Source organism: Aethina tumida, chromosome 7 (assembly GCF_024364675.1).
Source record: "Aethina tumida isolate Nest 87 chromosome 7, icAetTumi1.1, whole genome shotgun sequence".
Lineage (NCBI taxonomy): Eukaryota > Metazoa > Arthropoda > Insecta > Coleoptera > Nitidulidae > Aethina > Aethina tumida.
The window spans coordinates 3,872,300-3,899,216 of NC_065441.1; the positions used below are offsets into that span (position 1 = coordinate 3,872,300).

The 26,917-nt window shown below is 28.1% G+C and overlaps 1 protein-coding gene across 2 annotated transcripts in view; it reads right to left on the reverse strand.

The window, feature by feature from the left end:
- Positions 1-566: 566 nt before the first annotated feature.
- Positions 567-26,917, reverse strand: part of LOC109598117 (alpha-actinin, sarcomeric) — a 28,265-nt gene continuing 1,914 nt past the window's right edge. The window contains exons 2-13 of one of the 2 annotated variants that reach the window (XM_049970248.1): positions 5,133-5,367; positions 4,741-5,076; positions 4,227-4,312; positions 3,586-3,678; positions 3,293-3,523; positions 2,935-3,233; positions 2,602-2,881; positions 2,421-2,549; positions 2,132-2,216; positions 1,824-2,055; positions 1,355-1,763; positions 567-1,299 (exon numbers count right to left, since the gene is read on the reverse strand). In XM_049970248.1, the coding sequence (XP_049826205.1) occupies positions 1,141-1,299; positions 1,355-1,763; positions 1,824-2,055; positions 2,132-2,216; positions 2,421-2,549; positions 2,602-2,881; positions 2,935-3,233; positions 3,293-3,523; positions 3,586-3,678; positions 4,227-4,312; positions 4,741-5,076; positions 5,133-5,367 (2,574 nt within the window). In that variant the 3' untranslated portion in view covers positions 567-1,140. Of the gene's footprint in view, positions 1,300-1,354; positions 1,764-1,823; positions 2,056-2,131; positions 2,217-2,420; positions 2,550-2,601; positions 2,882-2,934; positions 3,234-3,292; positions 3,524-3,585; positions 3,679-4,226; positions 4,313-4,509; positions 4,596-4,740; positions 5,077-5,132; positions 5,368-26,917 lie in introns of both variants that reach the window. The other variant, XM_020013955.2, reaches the window with a different exon arrangement.

The window sequence follows — 26,917 nt, forward strand, 5'->3', positions numbered from 1 at the left end:
CATCTATGAATACATACGCCAAGCTTTAGTCATTTTAACTGCCAGCGACATCTATGAGCAGACACGAGAAGTTTTAGTAATTTTAACTGGTGACATTATTTACAAATGCAAACTTAGGCTCTAGTCATTTTTAACTACTAGCGATATCTATGATCGGATATATGAAGTTTTAACAATATTAACTACTAGTGACATCTATGATCATCTATTCGAAGTTTTAGCAATTTTAACAAATGGCGACATCTATGAATACATACGCCAAACTTTAGCCATTTTAACTGCTAGCGACATCTATGGGTATCTATGTAATATATTAACAAATTCACAATTTTCATGTTATTCATTTTTAACTTCTACATGCCTGAAACAAGTGTAAATTTGAAAGAAATAAGGTAAGTTTATGATGACAAAGAAAGATTGAAAATAAAAGAAGGTTATTACTTTAAAATTACATGTATTCACATAGCTGTAACTTATTTAATATAAAGTTTTATGAAGAGAGCACTACATACCTTAACATAGCAATAACTACGTCACCTAAATTATTAAAAATAAAATAGAAATAATTCATTTAAATTAAATAAATCTTTATTTTTAACTTTAAGTTAGTATACTTTGGAGACAAATAAACTTTTTTCTTTTTTACATTTTTAAAATAATAAAATTCAACCGAAAAAAAAAATAACAATAAAGGCTCTTCATCACAATTGTTGTTTGAACTTAATTAAAAACTTTGAGCTTACTTACTGGCAATAAAGAGCATTTACTTCTGTACACATGAAGCTTACATAAATAAATATATCGCGCTTGCAAAAAAATACTTAAGATATTCAAGTGACGGTGACCGCCAACGAAATAAACTCAACGTACCAAGCGATAGTTACATAATAAATAAATATAATATCTAAAATAAAATAACTGCTCGGTATCGATTCGATCATGACGGATGTACTAGCTCTGCGACATGCCATTTTCAACGCGCCCCGTTGAGAATGCCAGTCGGAAAACAAAAATAAATATATATTAATGTATATGTATATTTATAATGATAAAAGGGGGGTTGGGGATGGGTAAGGCAATGAGATATGATTCTCGGTAACCCTATGGCTAATATTATCACCGATCTGGTGAGAGCTTAACTTAAAGGTCGGATTCGCCGTACAGGGCCGTCGAGAACGACATGTAATCGAGGGCGCCCGGCACCGCTCCTGGTCCCTTGAACGGCGGCATGCGCTGGATGCAATATTCGGCCTGATCTGGAGGCAGTTCTCTCCTTAGTTCGTCGGGAAGAATGTAAGGCTGTAATGAAACAACATTAATCAATTTATTAATGACGATATAATTATTAACGTACCTTGTCGGAAGCCAAGATGCGGAAACTGTCAATGACTTGTTCGGCCGTATCGGTATCGGTGCTTTCCCTGGTCATGAAGTCGAGGAAGGCATCAAAGTGTACGTAGCCCGTACTGTTCGGATCGACTACAGCTAATATCCTCTGGAAATCGATTTCGCCTTGTCTGTCTTTGCCGATCGAATAGCCCAAAGACACCAAGCACGATTTGAACTCTTCTGGTGTCAGACGGCCTGTCCTGTTCTTATCGAAGTGGTTGAAGCTGGCGCGGAACTCGTTCAATTGCTCTTGGGTGATGCCTTTGGAATCGCGCGTCAGGATCTGGTTCTCTACCTCATTGATGTTGCGGTTGATCGAGGTCAAGAGTTGTTCCCATCCAACCCTCAGGGTTTCCATTGTGTATTGTGTATATCTATAAGAAAATTTGAGTCAAATATAAGAATTACTCCCTTCTTAAAGAATTAAAATGTACCTGTTTTCGAAAATCATGCTTTCTTGTACAGCTTGGTGAATCTTTTCCAGTTCCTCAATGTGCGGCTTGTAGGCGTACACTCCTTGTTCGTACTCTTTGAGACGATGCAGTTGATCTTCTAAAGTGCCGTGAAGTCCCATTCCGATGGCGGTGACCGCATCCAATTGACGTTCAATCCATGGACCGACTGCATTGGCCTTTTCGGCGAATTGACGTCTCAACATCTCGTTGTCTTAATAAATTTGTTAAGGAAAATTCGCAATATAATATATTAATGTGTAATTGTTCAAGATTTAAAAAAAGGATACTCTGTTGTTTTCTAAGTTCAGCTTGAAGAGTGGCATCTCTTTGTGGCACGAGAGTTCTGACTTCTCCCCATTTCCGGGTCAAATCCTGCAAACAATCGAATATTATAAATTTGTGTTCGATCAATTGCGCATACATCACAACCGACATTTTACCTCTAGGTCACCACCAAATCCCTCCTTTAGCAGTGCAAAGGCAAATCAAGACAAAAGTTCAATTTATGAGATTTTTTTAAAGCAAATTTCTTTTCAAAACATCTAGAACTGGTTGTTTTTTTACTGTGTCACTTACATGAGCAGTCAATGTTGTGTAAGGATTCTCCAATCCTCCAGGTACTTGATGTTGCTTGACAATAGATTCTACTTCCCTAACAAGTCCTACAATGCTTTGGTATTCTTTGTCAGCTTCGCCCAATGTTGCCTAAAACGAATCCCATTAACAAAATTTAATTATTTTTTAAGCAGTGTCGTACTTTGAAGTGCGCATGAGCGTCGATGAGTCCCTGGATCTCTTCGACAGTGTGCACAATGAAAATGTCAACCAAGTCTTCGCGGGTGCCGTCCAACCAGTTGTTGAACGGAGCAGCCCTCTTGGCGAATTCCAAGTGCAGAATATCGATCTTCTCCAGGATACGTTCGGCGTCGTCCAACGCTTGACGGCGGCGCTGGGTGAGAGCGCCAAGACGGTCCCATTGGTCGCAGATGCGCTGGCAACGGGCATTTACGCTGACGCTGTCGTGATAGTCCAAAGTGCTGAAAAATTAATAAGTTAAAAACACGATTGAAATGTCATTTTGTTATCGTACTTGAGTTCTTGTGCGATGGCAGCGATCTGTTCGACACGGTCCTGATGGGCAGCCAGATCCGATTCGAAGGCCTCGTGCTTCTTCTTAAGCGCCTTGAGCTCGTTGAGACGGCACTGTCTGAAGTCCTGCGACTGGAGCATCTCCTCCTTGCCGCGAGTCCATTCCTCGTGGGCGTCGGCCTTGTGCTTGAACTTCTGGGCGAGATGTTCGAGACGTTCCAGGCGCATCATTTCGGACAGGAGCCACTCTTCGAACGACTTTTCTGCGCCTTCCAAACCTTTCCAGGCGTTGGCGATGTCCTAAACGTCAACCAGAATTATTATTATGGTGTTCACGAGAAATAAAAGGCGATACGTACAGAGACCATTTTGCCTTCGGTGGGCATGTAGGCGGGACGATTGGACAATCGCAGTTTGGTTTGGAGGGTGTTGAAGTTGGTTTCGAGCTTGGCTTTTTGCTCGACACGTGGGGGCTTGTGCTTGCGACGGTAGGTGCGGTATTCCTCCAGTTTCTTCTGGACGCCGGCCAGCGAGTTGTCCGACTGGCGGGACGACAACCACGGCATCGTGCGTCTGATCCATTCCAACAGCTAAACGACGACAATATTTAATAAAATCATAAATATTCTGAAACCAGTGAAAGATTACTTACGTCACTGGCCAAACGTTCGTATTCCTCCATAAGACGTTCGTTTTCCTGGTTGACTTTCAGGACCTTGCAGATTCTGTTGGCGGCAGTTTCGGCCTAAATCAACAAAACTTATCATTCATTTCTCAAAATACAATAATATTTTTATAGAGTCGGCACTGTACATTTCAAAGTTAATTATACAAAAATATTCAAATATCATATTATATAACAAAAATGTTATTACTACTAACTTTTGTTGTTTAACGTACTTTTTACAACAATAAAATTTTATTTCAAAATAAATTAAAGCAGTCATATTTTACATACATATTTTTAAATTCTCAAAATTATTTCTTATATTAATTTAAAAATTATAAAATGTTACATAATTTTTAGGACATAATTTATTTTTTATATACGTGTCACATTTTAAAAAATGAAATCAATATTTATATATTAAATATTTGATAGTTGATAACAGTTACGGGATATGATAAAATTGTATACTTTATAAATATTTTACTGTGAGCAATATGACAAACAAAATTGATTCTTTAACCACAAATAATGAAGATGTACAGTGCCAAAAACGTCATAATTTAAAAAAAAAGGATTAAAACAATTATAAAAGCGTTAATGAATTACTTGAAACTGACAATCACCTTCTGTGCACCTGAGAAACAGTGGTAGTAGGAGGACACATATGTCATCACTGCCCTTTCGTCTGGCATAGCTGTGTTCTGTAAGTCTGCATGCAAACATCAAAATAAAACAAAATTATTAAGGCGGCAAAATCGGGGGGTTAATCACAATGATAACAATATGGCAGTAACACAAAAACAGCAATTTTTTAGAATTTTCGGCAGTTTAGTCGAACCCACTATTGTTTTTGAATGGGTAGGGGGTTTAGTCATAAAAAAAACAAACGGCGATCACTCAGTGTACCTGTTGGGCTCCCTGGAAGGCGTGATAATAACAGGACACGTATGTCATGATTGCACGTTCATCGGGTTTGGGTGTGTTGATCAAATCTGCAATTTTTATAATCGTGACTCACCACATCCATTTTTTTCTGTTTTTATTTAAGTGAAATAAAGACGGTTTTAAGGGGGCAAATACGTGATATACTTGGGGGGAGCCGAAAATACTGTAAAAAAATGCGAAGGGCGTCATTACCGTCGGGGTCCAACATTCTGGGAATGTCGAGGTATTTCTCGGCGACGTCGAAGGCGGTGTTCAAGTTCTCGTACGGATTGTCCTTGGACAGTTTGTTGTAGTCGATGAGGTCGGGCCTGTGACGGTGGATGAGGGCGCAGAACGCCAGACCGTCCTTGAACGACAGATGGAAGTTTTGCACGTTGACGTTCTTGTATGGGGCGGTCTTGCGCTGGCACCACAACAACAGACCCTCCTTTGCCGTCATCTCTTCAACCGAGATGTCCTGGATGGCGAAACGCAGGATGATCGTCCAGATCATACCGAGCGTCATCTTCAAGTTGCCGTCGACGATTTCTGCACAGAACACAAACAATTTTAATTTGGCCTTTACAACAAGTTGTTTCGTTTACCTTCTGCACCGATGGAGACGAGTTTAACGCCCTTGCTGGCGATGTAGTCGAGCGCCTTGTTCACGTTGGCGATCTTGTGGAAGCGCATCTTGCCGCGGTCGGGCTTGGGCAGGGTTTCGCCGGAAATCACCTCCAGCAACAGCATCAGCTTCAGACCATTGCGGAAATCCTCCTCGATGTTCTCGATGGCGGTGCCCGCCTTCCGCAAGTGGCTGTTACACCATGCTGTGAATGTCTGAAGACCAACAACAAATTACTCTTTGCTCCCAACTGTTATTGGATTAAGTTTGACAGTTGTCACTTGTCTGATAATGTGATTTTAAGTGGTAGTTAACAGTTTACCGGCAAAGGGTTCTTCATGAGATCCATCGCCATCGTGAACAACAACTGGATAATTTAATATGCAGGAATGTTAGAATTTAAGAATTTGACACCAAATTGTTAAATGTAATTAAGGTAATCAAAGAACCATCCATTTTGTGGTAACTGTTACCTGCAGTTCTTTGGCCATTGCCTTTGGTATTTAGTTACAACATTTCTAATTTGACTTGATTACTTATAAAAAATGTACAATAAATAACGAAGTAAAAAAGCTGCAGTTGAAAAAATATTGACAATGTATAAAGAATTTAATGAATATATTATTAATTAATATGGACCATTAGAAAATTTACATCACATAGTTGTTTTTTGAAAGGAAACAACTGTTAAGATTAATGGATTGAATAATTCTTTATTTTCGAACAATTTCCAATCAATAATAGCTGATAACTCACAAGCATTTTTAGCGATTCAGTCTATTGTGGTACATAATTTGCGAATTTGTCACGCTATTGTTTTCAACAGATCGTGCTAACTTTGCATTGTTATTCATTTTATTCCTGTCTCGTATAATAAATAACGTTCATCGATTATTGTTTCTAATTTGGACATAAATCAATCAAAAGATGTTAACACAAGTATTACAATAACGGGTACAGAATTCAATTAGAGACAACATCAATAATAAAGAGGAAAATTACGAGGAACACTTCGTATGATCGAAGTGCATGCGAAAAGAATTCGACATTGAAACAGACTTCCTCAAAATCGTTTGGTTGTTGACCTCCTGTTTGTGCGACGCTCTCGAAAGCGACAGTGTTTTGGCGGAATTGATATGTATGTGTAAACCGTAGTACCCGTTTCCTTTTTTGCATAAAAAATCACTATTGGTACGTTCGAAAGTGAAATTCAATTGCTGTGTTTCAGTTTTTCCCCGTAATCACGTTAATTATGATAATTTGGAGCATCTACAATTTTAATTTGAATAGTTCTCACACATGCGTTAAATTTAATCAAAAACCTATTACACACTAATTAGCCACCTAAATGTTATACCTTTAATAAACATCTATGTTAACATGTGTCCAATTTATTCAGAGAACAGTTAACCATTGTTAATTAACAATTTATCACGTAGGGAATTATGCTCAGTGTTTCGTGGTAACTTCGGGGCACCTACTTTACAGATATGGAACATTTAAATTTTAAACACGCCTGCCCGAATAAAATTAGACTGTAGTACTATTAGTTAGGCTTTGTCTAAAAATATTTGTAATAAACCAATAATCGGGTATTGGGTGATAATTTCGGTTTATTGGCCGGACTGGTGTGATTCACCGCACGTTACGCAAATCCGGCAAACGTCCAGAAATGCTATAAATACCATTTTAGAAAGAAGACGCGAAGGTTTTCACACACTGGCTATTAATAATTACCACGATTTTCGCGTGGTCCTGTTCGAATTTAAATGAAACATGTTGGAATTGCAATTTACAATTTTGTTAGATGCCAAACTGTGTTGCTCCATTCAAGGACGATTATTTGAGTGGCAAGAATGTCTTACTTATGTAAGGTTAATTGAAGAACTTATATTTTATGATGTTGTGCACTTTGGGGAATCCCACAGTGAAACAATCGCCCATTGTCTCTTAATTGACCAATAAATGGTACAATATTTTTATGTGACAAACATGTAGTTAAATCAATTTTCCATCCAATCCATTATTGTATAATTGTAAAAATGCTTGTTTTAATAACTGTTTCTCAATGAGTGCGAAACAATGAATCAGACAGGTACGCAACACCAAGTGCATTCGACATTAGTCAACAGGAAATGTTAAAAAACAACAGATAAAATCACATTGAATTTATCACTCCATTGCAACATAAAAAAATGCTTCACTGAAACTTTCTTTCGGTGAAAATGAAATTTCACACATTTTGAGGTTGATTCATAGAAAAGGCAACATTTATTACCAATCGTAAAGTCCCAAAAACTTATTTGTATAAGGATGAAGTATAAGTTTAAGTTGATGATTATTACAATACTCACATTGTTTAGTTGCTTCGCAAAATTACCTTGCTATTATCATCATCCCTATCATCAGATTCAAGTGTACTATTTAATTTATATTGAAATTGTGGCATTTGAGAGTGAGGTGCTTGTCAAAAATAAAATGGAAATTGACGGAAGGTTCGATTTTCCATAGCGTGAAAAAAATTAGATAGATTTATTATGCAATTTATTCAGTTATTCGTGTGGGAAGCGTTTTAATTGTGGGAGAATCGTTGCACTTCCTATTTCAATCATGCACGAACCAGATCTTCATTCAAGGTTTCGCTTCGACTGTTACTATTTTATTAAAGAGCGTCTCCTACAAAAATGCGGTTGCACAATTGTTTGCGAAACTAAAAGCGAATCGTGTATGTGATTTAAGTAGAAACATGCCTTTTTAATATAATGTGACTCATTTTGTACAATGCCAATTTGCATTTGGTGCAAACAATAAAAGTTCAAAAGGTCACAATTTTCTGTACATAAGTATATGTCAATAAGTATATTTATTTTATTATTAGAGATTAAAGACGAAATCAAAATTTATAAAAATATTATTAAATTTTTGTTAAACTTACTTAAATATGTTCCTTAATGATAAATAACTTCTTTCTAAGGTTACAATCACAAAATGTCCATTTTTAATGTGTTAAATGGTAAATTTTAAATGTTTAAAGAAATCTTCCTCGTCAATGATACGATTACTCGTAAAAGATACACAAAACAGTTGTAAATAGAAATTTGTAAAAATACTGATAAATTCATACGATACAAAAAATCAGTGAAGTCCATCATATATATGAATATTTTTATTATTGACAGTCTCTGTAATTATAATATTTTTGGATAGACCTTCTTTCTATGATTACAACTCGAAAATATTATTTATATCCATTTTTAAATGAAAAATTTTAAATGCCTAAAGAAGTCTTCTGAATGCTCATCCATGGGATCCGGTATACTACACGTAAAAGATACTCAAAAAAGTTGTAAAGTATTTATGAATTCTTGTGGAACATACAAATCAGTGGCGTACATATCAAATTCAGAGGAAATATATGAATATTTTCTTAATGATAACCTCTGTATATTATGACATTTTTGAATGATTATAACTCGAAAATCCATTTTTAAGTGTTTTAAATGGCAAATTTTAAATGTTTTAAATGACAAATTTTGAATGCCTAAAGAAATACCATATAATGACATTTTTAAATTCGTGTTAAAGTCAGACAAAAATCATTAAAAAATATCATAATACACAGAGAGTCTCTTTATCCTTTATATTTGAACATAAATGTATGCTAATGAATTTTTCAATATAATTCTTAAAATATTATACGATTTTTGGTAATAAAATAAATAATAGGGAATGGAAATCAATAATTCTTTACTATATGCAATCATTTTGAAAACCATAAATTTCTCAGTGATTAAATATGTACATAATTTAAAGAGTGCGAACAAAATAAATGCGATACAACATAGACAGATATGATTTACAGACAATATTACAAGTTTCAGTATTTTTAAAACCGTTGCAAAATTAGTTCCAACCTACGCACATAAAAATACACATTTTCAGTTTAAATATTTATAGATTGGGATCTTGTTATTATATAATAGGAAATAACGTCAAATCGTTAGAAATTGAAAGTGCACAACTGGGTCAAAATCATTATGTTTGTTTTCAGACATAATTTCATACGGCAATTATCTCAATTAGTTATTCTACACGAGTTTTAATGTGCTTTTGGATAACTGAATGAAAATTAGCAGGAAAATCACTCTGAACTTTGATGTATTTATCGATTTGTGATCCATTAACAAATGAGACTTTTTATTTTAATTAAAACACACTGAAATATTGTGTAGTTGTCGTATTTTGTAATTGAATTGAGCTGGATCAATTTTGCGACATAATGCATAGGTAATTATATTAAAAAATTTTTCCTGAGAATTTCCAATCAATTAGCAAAAGGTGTGCACGAGTTATAATTAATTCGTACACACCTTCACTGTTCCCTTTTCCCCATTCGATCCGATCAACAATTTTTATTGGCAGGATCAACAATAAATCGAACCGTGACCTTCGTATCCAAGTGGGTTAACCAAAGACACGTTTCTCCGCTACAGCTACATTTTTCCTACCGTCATCTGTACTATATGATACGGTTTAGTTGATGCAATTAGATTTGTCCGTGCGACGATAAAAACCTGGCGTTTTGTGTACGGAAAACGTACTTTATTGTGGACTATCGATCGATTGATGTTTATTGCCCTTGAAACTGGGGTAATTTTGATGTTTGAATTAATAAAATAGTTGTTTTATACTGTTATTGAGCCGAAGAACTAGAAGTAAACGTATATTGTTTGTATATTATTGTATCACTTCTTATATCGTTAATCTAATGTAATACCATAAACTAGTTTGTTTAGTCTTTCATGCTGAAAAAAATTTATGCGCTCATAAAGATAGTAATTAATTACGCTCGAAACAGATGAAAATTTCCATGAAAACACCAACATCAGTATCAGTCGAAATATAAATTGTTCGAACAAAGTCTTCAAGGGTCTGAACTGAATTTCTAAGTCCATAATTAATAAGCGCAAATAAACGGTGTTAAGGTTGTGTTCAATTGCAGATAAGACAAACTGAATGGACCGTTTGGCATCAGCAATTCGATTTATTTAGACTGACGTCAAAACAACATTCTGACAGTGTGTATTACAGAAAAATACGTCGTGGTAAAATTAGACCCTGCTTGAATAACGTTGACAAACACCGTTTGGCAAGTGACGAAATTAAAAAAAAAAAAAACAAAATGCACCAAGATTATTTAGTGATGACGTGAATTTTTGGCTGCAGTCTTTGCTAATTACTCTATTGTACTTTATTTTGGTTTTGTGTTATCCAATATATTGTTTAAAAATGATATTTTGTCATACAAAGAAGTGAATCACTTGATAAAGTATCACACAGTTGTTTATTCCACATTACTCATTCTATATTATAACTGGAAATTTTAAAAATTCTGAAAAAACATTCAGGTTTGATATAAAATCAGAACCTGATCAGCAAACGATTACAAGATAAATTGCAACACGTTTTGTCTGGCGTTAGAAACAGATGTTAAAGCTGGGCTTATTGAGGAACTTTGAGAATCACCGTTTTAGTTGACTTAAAAAAAGCAGTTTAACGCACATATTATTTTTTAAATGGGTAACGGTTGTCTGTAATCTGATATCTTTGTCGGTCAATTCGCTTTAAAAATGTTAATTGGACATAATTTACAGTAAAACACGTGTAATTCAAATTTATGTCTTTATTTTAATTTCTGTAAAAAGTAATATTTGCTCCAAATTGATTATTTATAATCAACATTATAATTATGTATAGAAACAAAAATGACGCCAGTTAATAAAAATTAAAAAATAAATAAGTATTAAATATTAAACAATGCAATTAAATATTCATTTAATACACAAATATTTGATAAAATTTTGAATAAAACGATAATTTAAGACTATAGAATCAAAAATAATTCCAATATTAACAACAAATAAATAAATAAATATTGGTAATATCATTATTAAATCATTATCATCTAATTAGAATTCAAAAATGTAAGTTATGGATAAAAAATTAATGAAATGATAATATGTAGAAACAAAAAATCCCAACTTTTTAACGACTAATAAATAAGTAAATGAAAATTAGAAGATATTAATATTCACATAATTTAGAGTAAAACATGTGTTTTTCAAATTTACGTCTTTATTTTAATGTGATATTCGAATATTATTAAAACTTAATATTTTAAAGCATTTTATATAATATAATTTTTTTATTTTAATACGATATCTTAATATGATGAAAAATTAATATTTTAAACAATTTTTGTTCCAAACTTATTATTTATAAATAAAATTTTTATCATACTTTAACGTTTCTTTATTAAATTTTTATAAAAATTATATTAATTGGACCTGGTTTAGAGTATAACACGTGTAATATATGTTTTTATTTGATATCTTAATATAGTTTAAAATTTAATATTTCAAACAATTTTTGTCACAAAATTTTTTAGATTTAATCTTACTTTAATGTTTAATATTTTTTATAAGAAAATCTAGATACACGTGGTTAAGAAATTTTATGATGTTTTGGATAAGAACTGAACGAAATGATAATATGTATACAGAAAAATAACCCCAATTAATAACGATTATTAAATAAATGAATAAAGAAATATTGACAGGCATTTATTACTCTTAAATTGCATTTTTATCTCAAAATACGGTTATTTCATAGTTTTAATTAAAAAATGAATTAAACGTTAATATATAAAAACAAAAATAATCCCAGCTCTTTAACGATTAGAAATAAACAAATAAATGTTAAATATAACATGTTATTTGGATCTGGTTTAGAGTATAACATAGAGTGTAATTCAAATTGATGTTTTTATTTTAACGTGATATCTTAATACAATTAAAATTTAATATTTTAATCAATTTTTGTCCAAAATGTTTTATTTATAAAGACAATTTTTATATTACTTTTTATAAAAAAATGAAGATACACCTCGTTAAATAATTTTATAATGTATTTTTAATGTCCATTTAAAATACGGAAATTTTATAAAATTTTGAATAAAAAATTAATGAAGAACATATAAAATTAATGGCAACATATAGACATATATACATACATACATTAAAGAATAAAAACAAAAAAATAAATATCGTATCAATATTTATCAAAATTAAATATTGACTTTCTTCTTACTATGAACTAGTAAAAACTCACATATCAGTCACAAATATAATAATAATCACCGTTCTTCTTTGATAATAAAACAATTTATTTAGTGAACCAACATATATTCATAAATATCCTTAACTTTACAAAACGGATCACTTCTTTGTTTACAAATCCGATTAACTTCTGAAATTTCCTTAATTACCACGCACTTACAAATTAGTAAACGCAATGGAATTTCGACTAATGGTTAAAAAATGACCAGAACAACATTCCACCGGATAAACTCACTCATTTCGGTGGCGCTACCGTTTTTATCGTCAACGTATCTGGTACCTGTAACAAAAACAGAGATTAGTTATTAAAACCGTTAACGAAAATCTCCATTTACATATTTATTAATCGTAAAACAAAATGACAAAATAAGTTTCAACACATAACGGTCCGTTACTTGCAGTTAAAATTTTTACGGAGGATAATGTGTCTTTTTTTTGTTTGGTAAATTGTGTCGTACACTTGTTTGAGCTTGTGTCTCGATTAAGTAAGTCGATAATTGTGCCCGGATCATTAACATTTCTCCTCGTTTGTGCTATTCGTAGAACCGACCATTAGGCGTTTCTGGATTCGACGTCGAAGAGGTTATTATCCTGCAACAATGCAGGATTCATTTAAATCAAAGTGGCCAACAACCGAATCAAATTCGATTCAATGAGGAATAATTGTGTTTCTTCTTTGGTTCGGTGATAATATATTTTTTAAATCGAACATAAATGAGTTTATGTGATATTTTAAAATTAGTATTTGTTATAAATTGTTCCTTGTTAGAAATAAGCCAATTTTGGAGCTATTTATCGTTTAATCAGTGGGTGTTTTGATACTTTGTAACCACACAATTATAAATAACTTTATCTTTAGTTGATAAAATCAACAAACAAAAACCTTCGAAGGAAAATAAATGATTAAATATTATATTAGAGTTCAAAACAATTAGTTAAATTGAATGATCAAATATTGCTCAATGAAACTTCAGTAGTACAGTTATGATTTATACACAGTTTCACAGTGCTATAAATAGTTTGTTTACGGCCGTTAATTAGTACGGGTACGATAAAATCTACTTTATTTACGTGTCATATTTATATGAGTTTTTTTGAGTCATTAGTATATTAAAATAAATAAGTGCACTGATTCGTTTATTTTAACTTGACACTTTTAGCATCTTGTGTGTCATCGAAACGTTCAAGGTGTTGAAATTGTTTTCTAAATACTCATCCAAAATGTATTATGGATTGTTTGTTGTTTATTTTGTTATGCTAAATATGGAAGTGCAAACTAACAACTATTCGAAATTAATCAAAATTTAAAATAAATTGATAAAAAACTCAGTCAATCATAAAATTAGTTTTAAAATAAATTAAACATTTAAGAAATATAGTTCTATGTCTTAAAAAATGTTTCAAATCAAGAAAATATTAATACAAAAACATAGAATTATTTAAGTAAGCTTCAAATTTTGTAAATTATTATAAAATCTAAATTTAAAGAATAATTTTAATTGTTAATGTTTTTTAACAAAAGAAAAAGAAAAGAAGAAAAAATAGAATAATTTCAAAATACATAAAAAGGGAGAAATAGAATAAACAAGTATTTAACCATAAAAAAATAAAAATAAAATATTTGATATTTAAAAAAAATAATAATAAAAATAATTTTATTTAAAATTTTCTAAGTTAATAGACAATTTGTTGTTTTTTAAAGGAGAATTTTAGTTATTAAATTTTTAACTAAAATATATAAAAACTATTTAATCAAAAACTCTATTAACAAACATAATAAAACATTAAATAAACAGGAAAACATTTTTAAAATGGTTTATTTTATTAAAAAAATATTCGAAATGAATATTATATTTAAAAAATAGTTTAAATAATAATATATAAGAATATAGTTTTTAAAGGACAATTTTAATTATTTAATGTGACAAACTCAACCAAAAAATAAGTGAAATGGAGAAATAAAAGTTTTTCAAAATATGAATGGGTATATTTATTATAAAAAATGTCCTAAATGAATATTATACATAAAAAAATAGACTAGAGGAACAAAAAATTATTTGACCATAAAAAATGACAATTTAAAATATAAAATAGTGTTTTTTATCTCAAAAATTAAATTTTATTAACACTAAAAGATATAAAACTTATATAATTAAAAACTCTGTGAAAAACAATAAAAATTTTAATAAAAAGGAGATATGGAACTTTTTCGAAATGTAAATTAAATAATGTAATAAAAAATATCCTAAATGAGTATTATACATAAAAATAGACTTGAGCAACATTTAAAGAAATAACACAATTTAAAATAATAAAAAAGTGTTTTGTGTCTCAAAAAATTGTTATAATACATAAATATATTATTATTTTAAATTATGTAAATTACTAGACAATTATAATTATTTTTCTAAACACTAAAAGATATAAAAATTATATAATTAAAAACTCTTTACTCTAAAATTATTTGACAATAAAAAGAAATAAATTATTTAAAAATTTAAATAGTCTTTTATACTCGAAAAATGTGTATAATATTTAAATATAATATTATATTAAATTTAATAAATTAATAGACAATTTGGAATTTAAAAATTTTAATTATTTTTTATTTTTTAATTAAGTAATTAAACACTTCTTTAAAAATTAATAGGCAATTTGTAGTTTTTAAAGGACAATTTTAGTCATTATTTTTTTTAATTAAGTGATTAAAAACTGTTAAAAATAAAAAAAATATTTAATAAAGGACAAAACAATTGTCTTTCGTATACCATATTTCTTATTTTGTAATATAAACTATATTAATTGCAACATTAAACTTAATTGATCTACATTTTCATAATTATTATATTAACCGTAAAACCTGAAATCTAATTATTCCTATTGATCTAAAACCCATATGTGACACATAAACCACAGAACAATACGATTATAATAAATAGTGTGAAATAGGTTCATTTATAAGTTTACACGAACCGAGAAAATACCAACAAACAAACTGTATATATAAATAAATATTTTCCCAGACACGTTTTCTATTTCGTAATTTATTTAGATTAATTAATAATTATGTGCCGGAGTGTTTTTACTAACGTAAATAAACTTATTCACGGCGCATAGTTTGAAAACTAGTCCGGTTATACGATTCTGGGTTTTGTCTTACACCACTTTCAATGACTTTTAAACTCAAGGTCCTCACGACAATAACTAGTTAACAGATCTTATTAAAAATCTAATGTTTGTCGCCGTTTTCGGTTTAATTAGCGAAATTAAGGCGGCGCGCGTGCGCCTGCGCCCGTTTATTTTCGTCGGGCGAAAAATATTTTTAAATGGAGCGCACATTTATAGCGCGTAAAAATAGTTTAAATATGCGGTTCGATTTTTGCAACTTTCCATCTAAAAATACAATAAATCGTTTTTATTTTCGGGACGGATTTTCACGAGCGATTTATTCCACGTAATTTAATAAATAAGAAATATAAAAAGTTTTCGAGCATGAGCAGATGTCGCGCATAAAATTTAACTGTCGTTGATTTAGAATGAGAGAAAGATCGTTAACTCATCTCGGATTAGGGTTATTTGAATATGTGTCGCCGAAAAGTAACGGGACGGTACGAAACCGGCGCTGAGATAATTGTTGGGCAATATATGGTACAATGGGCCCACGAATGTTGTTACAAAGTATAAAAACTACATTACTACTCATAATTATCAATTTTATTAAAGAATTCTCAATTAACATTTTAAAATGGTTTATATGTATGAGCAAATAATATGTTATAATAATGTGTTAACTATGCAACTGTGTAATATAACTTTATTCCTTTAAGAAGTGCCTAAAAATTATTAAAACTCTTTACTTTATAGGTTATTTCTCCCTGTGAATTTCTGCCTATAATTTACTAACAATCTTTTGCCTACTATAAGTATACAATAGTCTGTCGTTTGAAAACTGTATCAAAAGCTGTAAAAAAAATTATAATTCAGCCAAGCCCGAGAGAAACAAGTTTAGATTGTAAAGAATTTACGGCTAAATAAGTCAATCGTTTTCTGTATTATTAAAAAATTTAGTGAATAAGAATTGATTACGGAAAATATTGGACGAAGTCCAAAAAATATGTTCTATATGAATATTATATATGTTATAAAAATAACATAGAAAAACAAAAAATTACTTGACTAATATTTTTTACATCAAAAAATTAATATATGTTACATAAACAAATTAAATTTTATAAATTAATAGACAATTGTTGTTTTAAAAACAACAACTGTCTATTAATTGTCCTTAAAAGACAATTTTCTTTATTATTTTTTTAACACTAAAAGATATAAAAACCATATAATTAATATAACACAATAAAAAATTAAATAAATTGGAAAAATGGAACTTTTTCAAAATGTAAATTATTTAAAAAAAATGTTCTAACACATATACATAAAAAATAGACTAGAAGAACAAACAATTACTTGCCCATAAAAAGAAATTTTTATTTAATCAAAAATTCTGTAATAAATATAATAAAAAATGAAATAAAAGGAAAAAGTGGAAACGGTATATTTTATTAAAAAAATATTCGAAATGAATATTATGTTTAAAAAATAGGTTCAAACAAGAAAATATAAGAAATAACATAATTAAAAAAATAAAATAGTATTTAGTATGAAAAAAATTGTTATAAAACATAAACATAATATTTTCAATTTTATAAATTAATACAAAAAGGACAATTTTAATTATTTAATTAAAATCTCTGTGAAAAAACTCGATAAAAAATTAAATAAAATGGAGATAAAAAATATCCAAAATAAATATTATATATAAAAAAATAGACTAGATGACATAACATAACATAACATAATATTAATATTTTAAATTTTATAAATTAATAAAAAATTGTAGTTTTTAAGTACAATTTTAACTATTTTTTTACAACAAAAGACATAAACACTGTTTAGTTGAAAACATGCAATAAAAAAATTTAAAAAATGTATAATTCAAACTTTTTCAAAATGTAAATTGGTATATATTAATAAAAAATTTAAATTCACAGAGAGCAATGGAAGATCATAAAGTAAAAAGTCCCTATATTTTTGTCCATTGAAAAATAAAAAAGGACGTAATTTTTTAAAGAATAAAGTTAGATTGACCAGTCGCATTGTAAACACAACAATAAAAGAAAAATTATTATAGATACTGGCATCCAATTCAAGAAGTACAGCTCACATTTTATATTTTAATAAGTTCCTATAATTTTGGCCACTACTGTATATTACAAAATATTTAGTAATTGTTAAAAAATTAATTTAAGCAAAAAATAATGATCAATCAATCAATTAGACGTTTGAAATCTCACTTCAGTTAACACAAAAAGAAGCTTAAAAAATAGTGATACATTCAATAGTAATTTAACCAACATATCAAATAAAAAACATAGGCACAATACGGATACATCGGCGCAAATTTTGAATATGGCAGATGGCGAAGCCGATGGTGGAATTTTTGGACCATTATGGCTAATAAAAAAGTTTCTCCTCTTTGTAACCACATCAATGAATTCAAAATTAAAATTCTGTGGTTAAAGTTGGTATTTGGACTCTCTCTTAAATTGAAAACTAGTTTGTTTTATATAATATCACTTCCAGGTTTTCTGAATTTATTAACCCCCTGCACAATTTTTATAATAACCATTCATTTTAAATAAAATACATAAAAAACCATATCACAGTGTATATTAAATAAAATAACAGTAGTTTTTATTGTTTCATTCTATACTTCTCATATATTTACATCTCCCAATTAGATCTACCAATTCTAAACAATTAACCGAACTAATATAAACCAACAATTACACTATTAACTCCACAAACAATCGAGACAGAGCAATAATTGTGCACTTAAAGTACCATTAACCTCGGTCCTGATTAAAATCAATCGGCCTAACGTTCTGACAAAAAAAACTCCAAACATCCAGAAATAAATGGATGCAAATGTATAGATCTGACCTCAATAATCATTAAATAGGTGTGGAGGTTGTCCGTTTGGACAATGTTCCGCCGATAAATATGCGAACACAAAGGACTGCTAATTGCATTATGCACTAACGAGATAAACATTAAATGCGACTTGCTTAAATGCGAAACGGTTTCCAACCTAATTATTGTAATTGCTTATGGTGGAAAATTCGTTAAAATCAAATAACGCAACGGTTGCCCGAATTTAAATAACGCCACGATTAAAATAATGTTAATAATTCGTCGCAAAAATGTTGATTATCGAGCGACCTTGACTAAAAAAAAACTGCAAGCACTTTTACTTAAGGAGTAACCGAATTAATTATTATAATTAACAAATGCATTAAGTAATATGTTTGTTTCAGAAAAGTTAATTAATCGTATGGGATATGCATGTAATTAATAAAATCTGGTTTACGTTTTAAGAAACTGATCAACAGGTATCAAGATAAAAATGAAAAAATACAAAAAATAAATAAATCAGAAGAAACTAAAATAGAAAAACTTTTATGTTATTGTTGAAATAAAAATAATATCTTTGTCATTATTCTTTTTGAGATCTTAAGAATATTTATTAAGAAATAAAAAATAAAATTGATATAAGAAATAGAAACATGAATAAGAAAAAAAATGAATGAAATAAGAAAATAAATTATTTCTTAATATTTTTGTTGAAATTTTAATGTGTAAAATTCAACATTTTAAGAATATGTATTAAGAAACAAAATAAAACTGGTAAGATACGAAGAAAAAAACATAAAAAGAATGAAAATATGAAATTGAAATTTTAATGTATGAGGAAGAAATAAAATAAAATTAGTAAAATATGGAAAAAATAATAAAAGTAATTAAAAAATTTGACTGTTCACATTTTTGTTCAGTTTTAAGAATATATATTAAGAAGAAACAAAATAAAATTAGTAAAATACGGAGAGAAATCATAAAAAGAATGAAAATAAAAAACGAAAATAAATAATTATTTATGAACATTTTTGTTGAAATATTAAGAATATGTATGAAGAAGAACCAAAATAAAATTGATAAAATAGAAAGAAGAAACAAGAAAATAATGAAAAAAACTCTCAAAAAACTTCAAGAGGAATGTTTAAGCAGTAACAAAATAAATTTCAAAAAATACGATGAACCAAGATAACATATAAGTAAAAAAATTGTTTGTCAGTGTCTTGCTAAAATTTTATATATGAAGTAGCAAAATAACATTAATAAAATATTATGAAAAAAAAAAAACAAGGTACAATAGGAGAAAAGATAAATGTGCCCTTCAAAAATCGTATTTATGAGGAATATGAAATTTAAAAGAACAAAGTAAAATATAAAAAATAAATAAAAGAAGAAAATTTGTTAAAAGCTATCACAAACATTTAAATTCACCGCATAAATATTGATTACAAACCGACCTTGAATAACAATACAACAAATTGAACTAAAAAAACCACTTTTACTTAAGGCATCCGCACTATTAATTAACGGTATGCATAATGTTTCAATCCAAACCAATTAAAATTAATTTCCTTATTAATTATAATTAAAGATTTTTGCCTCCACCAAACAAACATTCCTCATGATTGAACGTTAGAACGGCGACGCAGACGATTTAACGACACAAGCAACAAAAGATCGTATATTAAAAGTAAAGAATAATCTACAGTTAATTGCATATTGAAAGAAGTTGTTTTTTTTATTTGCGCACAGCCTTAATAATGCAAAAGGTCTTTCACCTACATACGCATTTTCGAGCCGACAATATAACGAGGAAGTTTACGTTCAGCAGCCAGACGTTCAAGTATCGGTTTACACTTTTTCCCATTTCTCTTTTCGCATTCTATTTCTGTACGTGTTTATGTTGTTTGGATTGTTTCAATTTATCACTGCGATTAAACTGTTTGTTTTATTTTATAATATTATTTTAATGCTGATGATGGTTGATTTGAACAAGATTGTTTTGATTGTTTGTTTTAAAATTGAACTAAATGTTCTGGAATACATGGTTAAGACATAATATTTAGAATTTGACTGACATTTCGGCATCGGTATGCTCCAATATTACAACCATCCATTTAATCAATTAAATTACTACCATTATTGGTAACCATAAATTGCTTTCTTTTACATGGAAATTATGTATTAATATTTTATTATTTTTATTATTTACTAAACATATTATAATGCATGTATAGTATATTCAGTAGTTGTCAATTATAACAGCTTATTAAAAATATATATACTGTACTACTTGTATTGATTGCCAGTACATATATTGTTTATTGTTTTTTTCTGATATTATTGTGTCTACTATGCAATAGGTCAATATAATACAATTATTGCCCATGTTTCATTTTTTAATGGACAAAATTATACCAACTTTTTACTTTACAGTCTTGATTGCTCTCTGTGGATTTAAATTGATTATGTTTAGTACTTTAGTTCGAAAAACTTGAAAGAAAATTGATAACTGGATAATTCGAATCTCAAAAAACAATTTTACCATCAATTGAAATTAAAGTCAACTCATAGATATGAAAATGAAATTTGTTCATGTCTGTATTCAAAAAAATATATGTTATATTTTATAGAATTAGACTGTTATCAGTAGTTTTTAAAGTACTATCTAAAACAACAATAGTAAATTAATATTATTTTAATAGTTTACATTAAATAAAAGAACTGTGGCTAAAATATATAAGATTTTAAAAAGTTGCTCTAATATTTTACCTCACTTTTGACATTATGTGTATATATTTACTATAGTTTTACTCAATGAATATCTACGATCTAATTTTTATCAATTTAATAAACATATTGCATTGCCAGTTAATACCATTTGCAATATAAATAGTGGTATATCTATATTTAAATTAAGACAGTATTTTATTTTTTTTAGAAAACCATCGGATATCAGCATCAGCAGATATAATTGTCATTATTCGAGTCCCAATAATTGTATTACAAATTAAAAAAGAAATGGGTGGAAGTATGTAGTTAAATAGTTTTTAATAAAATTCTCTTGAGTCACTCCTTAAACTTTTACATTCCACCCAAATGCTGAACACATGTTACATAAAATAACCTTTTACAATAATTAATATTATTTTAAAAGTTCACATTAAATAAAAGAATCACGAATAAAATATTTATAGTATATACTTTTTAAAAAGTTGCTCTAATAATGACCACTACTGTATATTTTCTATAGTTGTAGACAATAAAAAATTACTCCCTACGTTATACAAAGTAATAACAATAAATTAAATGTTACTTATTTAGTCATTATTTTTTCTAACAACATTGTTAAATTACTATATAATTGGGTAGAAGATATTAATAGACATATATATAAAATAATAAAATTAAAAATATTTAAGTATATGTAATTATTTTCCATGTAGAAGAAAATTTATTGTTTATAGGCATGTTTCTAATTGAAAACCTAAATAAGTGGTAGAAAAATCAAGAGATCAAAAAGCAGTGGCGTACCACACTATTTAGTTCAAATACAGCATATATGCCACTTAAGGAAATAAAAAAAATTGTACTAAATATGCCTCTTGATGCATAATAGCTATATATCAAATTTCATTAAAACATCTAAAGTAATATCATTGATATTATTGAAAATAGATAATTTTTTGAAAAGTTTAACATCCTGTATCTCAAAATTTAAAACTTATAGGACAAGTTTTTTTCATAAAATGCACTAGAGAATAATCCCCTTAAAATTTTTTACCTCAATTAATATCTACTATCTAATTTTTATTAATTTAAAGTCAGTCAATACAATTTGCGATAATATATGCAAAAAGTTATTTTTTTAAATTTGTACAAATTATAATATTTTATTACTTCTATAAATCATTTACGATTAAATAGTGATATAACTATATTTAATTTAAAACAACATTTTAGTTTTTTTAAAACCATGGGTCCAGTAGAGACATAGGTCAATAGAAAAAAAATTGTTAACGTTCAAGCCCCTATAACAGTATTACAAATTACTAAAGAAACGAAGGGAACTGAGTAGTTAAACAGTTTTTAATAAAATTTTCTTGAGTCACTCCTTAAACTTTTACATTCCATCCAAATGCTCGACACATGTTACATAAAACAACCTTTTACAACGGGCGTTATTTTTAAACACCACTCTAGAACCATCAATGTGAATATGTGAATAATCCCGAGTGTAGTAAAATTTTTCAATACGTGGGCGCGAACGAAAATAAAACTGTGATGTCGATTGTGCAGTCATAGTTTTTGGACGCGATGCAATCGAATTTATTATTTTATGGATGAACAATGCGCACCTGATTTAAATACATCATCGGGCTTTATTTGTGTCGTTTGTTTTAGTCATAATTTTGTTTGTCGACATTCCTTTCGAATGTAATTCGATCTATGCCAATTTTTTCTGATTATCTGCATGTGCGCCAGATAAAGTTTTTTCGTCGAGATGCTTAAAAGAGAACTGTTAGATTTTCAGTTGGTGTGTTGGGTAAAATTGAGCATAACTAACAGTTCCAACTGTTAACTAGACCCACACCGAGATGCACACCATAAACCTAATCTCCCATAACAGTAATTCTTGTTATTCGAATTTAAAAATAACAGTTCCAAGATGTGTGTGAGTGTGTGTGTGTGTTTATCGTTTCGATACAGATTTACATAATAATTCGTTTATTTTACGGGGGGCATAACTGACGCTTGTGATAATAAACAAACCAAAATGGTCGAATATAAAAACTTAAAAATAATTAAAAATAAAACATTAAATGGACGAAATGAATGGGAATGAAAATGTCAAAGGTTTTTGCAGATTCATCTCAAGGTTTAGTGAAATGTGGGGCATTTGATTTTGTTGAAAATTAATAGATTGTTTTGTTGATAGTTAACAAAAATTCCAAGTGTACAATTCAATTAGATAAGATAAATATTAGCATCATTATGAAATTGTTTAATTTTATTAAAAGCAAAATTTTAAACGTACTATTAAATTATTATAACATAAATAAAATATAATAATAATAATAGTATAATTTCAAAGTAAACGTATGAAACGATCCATTGATAATTTTCAGAAAGGGTTAGGAAGATAAGATAATATTTTTTATACCGGAAATTTATTCTACCTATCTTTTATTACTTATATACAAATATTAAGAGAAATTAAATTAAAATAAGTGTTACAAAACTTGAACAAAAGTTAAAAGGAATCATTTGAAACAATGTTTTGGTTCGCAATTTCTTATCTTGTGGTTTTTATGTCAATTTAATAAGAACTTTCGAAACACTTTTTCCTTTGAGTAAAACAATAATTTCTCTAACCATTAAATTATGTATAATTAATGGGATCTTCACTTCTTAACAGAAGAAAACAATAATTATTCTGAATAAGCATTAAGTGACTTTTAATTAAAATAAAACGAATTAAGAGGTAAAACTATTAAGTTGATAATTTTAGCTTTAAACTTAATTTAAAAATAACCAAGTCAACAAAACTGAGATTTTGAAAGGCGTCATTATTAGTATTTTAAATTAGGTCAAAGTCTAAATTGAAAAGATCTTTCTAGGTATACTACAAAAGCAAAATTAGTTTTTTGTTTTAAATATACATTTCTGAATTTCTAATAAACAATCTTAGTGTTGTCCAATTTAAGTATATAAAAAAATTTTGTATTTTCATTTAATAAATAAAAATAAAATCAATGACATACAGTTCTTAAAAAGAAGTTTAGAATTTAATAAACTAACTTAATTAATTTTTTTGTAACAAAAAATATAATAAATAAGTTTTAAAAACCTGAACTTTGAAACTAGAATAATTTAAAGAAACCTTGAAATAGTATATTTTTCGAAATTTTCACTATTTCACTAAAATCAAAAAATATGTGAAATTTGAAAGTGTAATTTTGCATATACATACATATGTAGTTAAATTTACATAAATAATTTTAAAAATACAATAATTTAAAGAATCCATCAAATATAACTACATAAATAATTTTAAAAATACAATAATTTAAAATGTCCATCAAATATAACTAAAAAATTATATATTATAGACATAAAATAATCATAATATTAAATAATTAAGTACAATATTTAAAAAATGTATAATCAAAAAATAAAGAAATCATTTTAAAAAAATCATTAAGTTTTTTTTTGAAATCTAAAAATTTTCACCATGTTATTCTTTAAAAAAACTTATATACACATTATATTTATATTAAAAATCAAAAAATATATGGAATTATAAACGATTTAATAATTTTATATATTAAAAAGTATTAAAACATTCAAAATTTCTAAAAATGGGGCTCAATAATTTAGAGAATCCTTCAATAATTTTTAAAAAATCATCTCATTTTTGAAATCTTAAAATTCTACTAATTTTATAAAGTTTCAATATACACATTTATTATATTTATAATATCAAAATAAAAAATATATGGAATTATAAAGGATTTAATAATTTTATATATTAAAAATGTGCTAAAACATCCAGAATCTTTATTTTTTAAAGTATATTTTTAAAAATCCATATAAAATTTAAAAAATTAAATTAAAATTCATATTATTATATGACAAATAACTTAAAATATTCTTCAATATCTTATTTTATTAATAATCTTTGTTTTCTAAAAATTTTTATACTAAGAAATTAAAGAAACAATTTTTAAAAATTCATTCAAATTTTTTAAATGCATTTATTAGATAAATTATTTATTTTACATTTATAATCAGTATTTAAATATTTAGAATTTTTAAAATATTGATCTCGAATATAAACAAAATTACAATAGTTTAAACTAAAAAATTATTTTTATCAATTTTACATTTTTATTGAAGGGATTTAAAATTCTTCTTTTATCACGCTTAAAATTATCTATAAATTTGACTATTAAATAAAATTATCAAATCTAATTAATTTCTAACAAAATTTAATTTGTTTATTTCTGTAAAATTATTACAGTTACTATAATTTTGTAGTACTATACCACAATTTGTAATATATATCATAAATATATTAACATATATTAAACACAACTTGGTAAAATAAACTGTACCAATATTACAATATTAATTACTAAAATCTCTTTGAAAACTGTTTTTTTGATTATGAATTTTAAAATTAAAATAGGCAATAATTATAATTATTTATTATCTACAATTTACATATTTTTAGATGTCAAATCAAATTAATTTTTTACATTTTTAAAAATGTATAAATTATGTTCTTTCAATTATATATAAATTATATATGTATGTACTCATTTTAAGAAGAAAAAGTACATAAATTAATACAAAAAAATGTGAATGAAACGGTTCGTCTCATATTGAAACCACCACGAGCAACACAGAGTAAATCCTGTGGGAAACGACGCCGCGACGGCTCGGCAAAAGTAACAAGAACCGCGGAACGGCGAGATGTTTACGGTTTAGCGTGCGGATCCCTAGTGATACGGGAGCGTGTGCGCGGCATCCATTTTTGGTCACGGCATCCAGAAATCCGACGCCCATGTGCCCGTCTCACTCCCACGCGGCGCAGCTGCTGCTCCCGCTCCACTGCCGCGACCGTCACACATCTGTGTCCGTGCCGTGCCGTTTTCGCTTTTCACACATCGCCACCGCTCGCGTCGGGGCCGTTTTGCTTCATTTTCGTTACGTCGAAGCGAGATAATAAATAATAGAAAACATTTTTCCCCAAAAGCTTTCGGCAACTGTTGCCCGGCAATTTCGTTCAATTCGACTCGACTTCTGAATCATTTATATTGCTGAAAACTATAAATAATTTTATTTAATGAGTATATTTGGATTGCAATCAGATGTGTCCCACGTTTTTCTTGTTTCCAATTTGATTTGCCCAGGAAACTTTCTTGAAAATTTTTTGGACACATGATAAAAGTCCAACATTTTTTGAATTCTAGGCGTAGTAGGTCATGGTGGTTTCAGTATTTTTAGATTAGACGCTAGATTCTATTTGTCTCACCAGATAAATATATAATTTATGATCACATTCCAATTTGTGTTTGTATTTGCACAACTGTTCTTAGATTAAGTTAATATTTTATATACGGTTATCAGTAATTTTATTACTATTTAATATTTTTATCAGAATTACCTATTATAAAATAATTTACTATTTTTTATATTATTTTATTAGAAAAGTTAATGATATTAAAAATAAATTCGAATTATAATATTATATAAATATAATTATTATTAACTTACATTATTTATAAATTTAAAAAATAAAAATAATATTTAAACTTTGAAAATTAATTAAAATATTCGATGAATTTCAAATTTTATTGGTACTTTATTGTATTTGTTAAGAATTTAAATATTTTATTAAGATAATTAATTGACTAAATCTAAAACAAACATTTAATTTTTAGATAATTTTGATCATAATTAAAAATTGATAATTAATAAAAATACACAAAAAAATCAATTATCAATAATAAAAAAAAACTGAAAAACCATTTAATTTATTTAATTTTAACAAAAGATAAAATATTTTAAATATGTACTCAAAGATCAAAAAAAAAAATTCATTTAT